The 5,000-nt window shown below is 43.3% G+C and overlaps 1 protein-coding gene across 5 annotated transcripts in view; it reads right to left on the bottom strand.

Moving 5' to 3' along the window:
* Positions 1-5,000, bottom strand: part of tmeff2b (transmembrane protein with EGF-like and two follistatin-like domains 2b) — a 60,200-nt gene that overhangs the window by 40,896 nt on the left and 14,304 nt on the right. For all 5 annotated transcript variants that reach the window (XM_062528278.1, XM_062528281.1, XM_062528280.1 and 2 more), the window contains exon 2: positions 3,952-4,061. In XM_062528278.1, the coding sequence (XP_062384262.1) occupies positions 3,952-4,061 (110 nt within the window). The remainder of the gene's footprint in view (positions 1-3,951; positions 4,062-5,000) is intronic.

Here is a 5,000-nt window from a genome sequence, read left to right as displayed (position 1 = left end):
AGGAGAAGATGAGAGGGGGAGCAGAGCATGAGAGTAGGGGGAGAGGGAGGAGAGGAGAAGAGGGGGAGGGAGAAGAGGAGTGTAGTGGCCAGCATGCAAAAGAGAGAGACGCAGAAAGCCCAAAGCATTTTGTGAACTGTAATAGTGAAAAGACTATTCTGACTATTCTAATACTCAAAATCATGCAAATTCTATACAGTATTCAAAGGTCAGTACATTTATCTCTCATAAAATGACAATGACTGTAATTATTGATGATCACAATAATCAGTCAAATCCTTCATTGCCATCAGCTTTCTTCCGCACCTTCATCTCAACCTGTTTATTTCTTCTTTACTGAAGTTGTTGTGTATGGTGTTGTGCTGAAGCTGTCGTCTACTTGAATTTCAATGTGAGAGAAGGAGGGTGAGAGAGAGAGAGATGATGAAAGTGAAAGCAAGTAAAGGCAGCAAGCAAAAAGGAAGAATGGTAGAATAAAGAACTGAAAAGACTAAGAGAAGAGATGAAAAGAGAGGATCCTTGAAGATACTTGATAAAGAGGGGAGCTAAAAGGAAAGAAAGATAAAAAGAACAATAAAAGAGGAGAGTTCAGGGAGGAGGAAGCATGGGGTAGTGGAAGAGGGTGTGGACAGAACAAGATCAGAGCTAAGAGGAGAGAGAGAGAGAGAGAGAGGAGAGAGAGGGAGAGGAGAAGGATGAACAGTGATAGAGAGAGAGAGAGACAGAACATGAGGAGAGCTGAAAGAAAAGCCTGACAGAGCAAGAGAAGAGAAGAGATTTGAGAGAGGGATGAACAGTGATAGAGGGAGAGATAGACAGAACAAGAGAGCTAAAAGGAAGGACTAAGGGAGCGAGAGGAGAGGAGAAGCGAGGGGAGAGGAGGAGGCTGAGGGTAAAGTGATGTGGTGGTGGAGGCCGGTGTGGAGCAGGGGCTGCTGGATCAATACTATTCTCTGAGGCTCAGTGAGCTGCTCCGAGGCTGAAAGATCCCCATTCATCCCCCACGGCTTCACCAAATGTCAGCTGGGCACTTCCTGCTACACTGCGTGAGGTGGTGGTGCTGGTGGTGGAGGTGATTGCGGGGGCACATCGCGGCCAAAGTGGGCACTCAGAGGGCTTACAATGGAGAGACATTTTAAGACTGCAACGTCCAGGATGTGGGCACTGCAAGGCACTGGACTGGCGTGGTGAAATTCCCCTTTGAGCTGGCAGGCAATACCTAAACACCAGGAGCTCTAGCAGAGCGTGCTACTGGGGGACGAGTGAACTGCACCGTCACCCGCTAGGCTTTTGGGAGGTCATGCACGGAATAATAACTATGAGCTCTTCTGCGTGGGCATTTTATCAGAGGAGTCAATGATCAGTTACAAATAAAGTGAACATGTTGGTGAGCACATAATACACACATACAGTACACACAAAAGAGAGAGCGAGAGAGAGAGAGAGAGAGAAAGAGAGAGAGAGTAACAGAGCAGAAGAAAGACAAACCCACTCACTCACTTACTCTATCTGTCTCTCCCATGCAGTAGCACAGAGAAAAGGGAGAGAGACAGAGGGAGAGGGAGAAAGAGAGAGAGGAAGAGAGAGAGAGTGACCAAGCCAGCCACATTCCCTTGAGCCCTCTCATCCTAATGCTAAAGCTGATGCTCCTCAATTGTATTAAGCGCTGAGACAGGGACCAGAGTCAGAGTGCCTCCCTTAAGAGCACAATAGGGCTTTGTGTACGCACACATACATGCACACACGTGTGCCCCCCCTCCCCCACCCACCCACACACACACACATACACACACCCACCCACACACACACACACACACACACACACACACACACACACACGTAAATGGTTAGAATCTAGATATGGCCCTAGTCAGAATTTTCTATAATTACATAGATCTTGTGAATCAGAGAGTTTTTACTCCTGTCTGTCCTATATTGTGACTGGTACACTGATACTGAGGGTTTCTGGTAGCCTCTCTTGGTCTTTGTCTCCTTTCCCACTTTCTTGCTTATAGTTTTTTTTTTAATTGTTTACAACTAAAATAGAAATTCCACACAATTTGTGAAATTCTACTCCAAGGAGCAAGACACCTCCACAGATTATGGTAAGACATACTGTAAGTATTGAAATAACAACACAGTGTTGTGCAGTGCTTGGTAAGTTTATAGTAGGCCTATTTGTCTTCTCCCTATATTTCAAACTAATCATGAATAATGGGTTTGTCACTATTTTTGTCATCTAAATGATCCCTTACATAACAATGTCTGGCCAAAAATCTAGCACATGCTATTTCCTAAAATTAGGTTTTTTGAGGACTGTGTGAAATATATCTAAATGGAAAGAGGTAGGCTGTGTGTTCATGGTCCCACAGTAATATAAGATATTAATGTTTATATCCGTAAGATGACTTTCTATTATTATATGGCTCTTCACAATGCCAGTAGAACGCTTCAATGACTTGAATGGGATTTCCCACCGTTCTACAGTAAATAAATGAATGTAAGTACCACTGCAAACATAAAAGTACTGCTGTCAGTGGCGGTTTTGTGCTTCTGATTTACGTCTTTCATATCACTCTGAAAGTAGTCCGGTCACTTCTTGCAATGGAACTCATTCAAAAGTGAAGCAGATGGTTGATCAGCTGGATTTTAAAGAATGTTTGATTCAAGTTCAGTGTGTGTTGCGCACTATTTGTTTCTCAGTAAAAAAACCCATGAAGAATTGGCTTTCGTTTTGGCAAGTAGCCGAATAATAAGCAGGATAATGTATAGAACACCAGTCATTGTAGGGAAAATAAGTCCCTTCAGGGCGAAGCAAGACCCCTCCACTGGCTTTTTCCCAATAGCAACCTGTGTTCTATATGTTACCCTTTACGTATAGATTACCCTGTACTATCTGCATTCAGTTAAACTATGTTTGTATTGTTCACTTATGCATTGCTTGGGTTATTTTTTTAAATGTATTATATGATAAAATGTCTACATGTTTTCCATCTAGCTACATGTAAGAACTAGCCTGACAGTAGCATTCAGTAGCTTACTAGCACTAACAGCATTATAGTTGCTTTCCATGTTGTGTGGTCTGTGCAGACTGCCTCAGGAGTTGACGAGAGTCACCATGTTTGTTTTTGATTTGTGCAGAAAATAAAACCACATTGCAGTATTGCACTGCCTTTAGGTCGCCTTAGTTATAGCAACGCCTTCTCGGTTATACAAACACACACACACACACACACACACACACACACACACACACACACACACACACAAACATACACAGCAGCAACAGCAGCATACAGATACCCTGGAGGCAAGGAGAGCTCATCTTCAGCAAAGCCCATCAGACAGTAATGACGTTAAGCTGATAGCATCTGACCAGGACCCCCCTGTGGGCCAGATCCGCACCCATTCCGCACCAGTACTGAGCCAGAGCTGTCCTGCAGACTCACTGCTATCTACCTGTGTCCTTCCCCCTGCGGCCTCATGGCTACCACTCCAAAACCCCACTCAGACTAAGCTTGCCCCAATCACAGACAATAGATGTACAGAGAGATATCACAGCATGCAGCTGTCTGAAGTCAACCATTCCTCTTTGAGGAGAGAGAGAAAATAGAAAAAGAGAGATTTTTCCCTTGATTGTTTAATTTGATCCTAATACCAATATCAATGCAAAGTTGAATTATTAACATGTTCTACCTGTAGCTTTGGCAACAATGACTTTATTCGTTCATGCCAATATAGCGCCATTTGATTTCATTTGATTTGTTGTATGGGAGAGGGAGAGGGAGGGAGAGAGAGAGAGAGAGAGAGGGGGGGGGGGGGGGGCGAAGCGGTGGATCTGCTTTCTGGAAAAGGGTGAGATTAGATTCAGGTTGGCTTTAGGGTGGGTGTCTGGAGAGAAGTGGTCGTTTGTTGAGTTGTCTGGTGGCTTGTTTGTTTGTCTGTTCTTACTTTGAAGTCGCAGATGCACGTGACCGTGTCACCAATTCTCAGGCATTCCCCGTCGTATTTGCACGTGTTGGTGTCACAAAGGAAGAGGTCTGTGTCCTGCTCGTCAAAACCTGAAAGGGGGAAAAACGTGTTAAAGACCAGAACAACAAGATCTACTTCAACAATTAGCTTTTAAAAGTCAGTGCACCACAAGGCAATCCCATTTGAGTTTGCTGTGGACCAAAGGTAATGTTTCCCTTTTTATATGGCACGTTGGATAAAAGCGTAAACTAGATGTCAATGTAAACGTTTAGCATAATCGCATTTTTCAGAAGTTGATGTTCTGTTCATGAAAACCTGAGAAGAGAAAACTAGACTGGCACCAGTCCCACTCATTTCCACTCTGTACCAGTAAGCACATTCAGCGTACACTACAGCACAACAAGGCAATCCCACTACCTGTACGGTCTTCTGCAGATTTATTGTTTAATATAATCACACTTTGAAGACTGTTATGGCCAGAAACGTGAGAGATTTCACATAATAGAATAGGGAAAAAAAGAATATACATAATACTTCTGTAACTACTAGAACACCAGGGGGCTAGTAACACCAAGAATGGCGTGTGGCCCAGGAGGGGTTTATATTGATGGAAATGTATATCCATGTAAGTTGCTTTAAATGAAACAAATAAACAAAAAAACAAAAAACAGAATAAATGTAAGCATTCCATCTGCTGCCAACCTAGTACAGCTACTCAGTCACATCACTGTTAAACTTTAACTTTATTGCAGAGATGTTGTTGTTTTTCTAAACTAAATAATGTGTCGAAATCTTAGTTATTTGAGTAACGTTTGTGAGTGAGAAAACAAGGCTATAAAGTCCTCAAATGAGAACACACAGTGGTTCATTAGAGGTCTGATGAAGGCCACTCCCAAGCTGTGAGGAAGTACGTGTTGATGTATACAGCACATTCTGTTCATGCACAAAGTGCCACAGAGCGCAGTGGGTCATGCTCTGTCTGGCCTCCGTTTAGGCTCCCTTTTTGGTGCATTTGATTTGATTAGGCA

The sequence above is a fragment of the Sardina pilchardus genome, chromosome 23, assembly GCF_963854185.1.
Source record: "Sardina pilchardus chromosome 23, fSarPil1.1, whole genome shotgun sequence".
NCBI classification, from domain to species: Eukaryota; Metazoa; Chordata; class Actinopteri; order Clupeiformes; family Clupeidae; genus Sardina; species Sardina pilchardus.
This window is presented reverse-complemented; position numbering and strand designations above follow the sequence as displayed.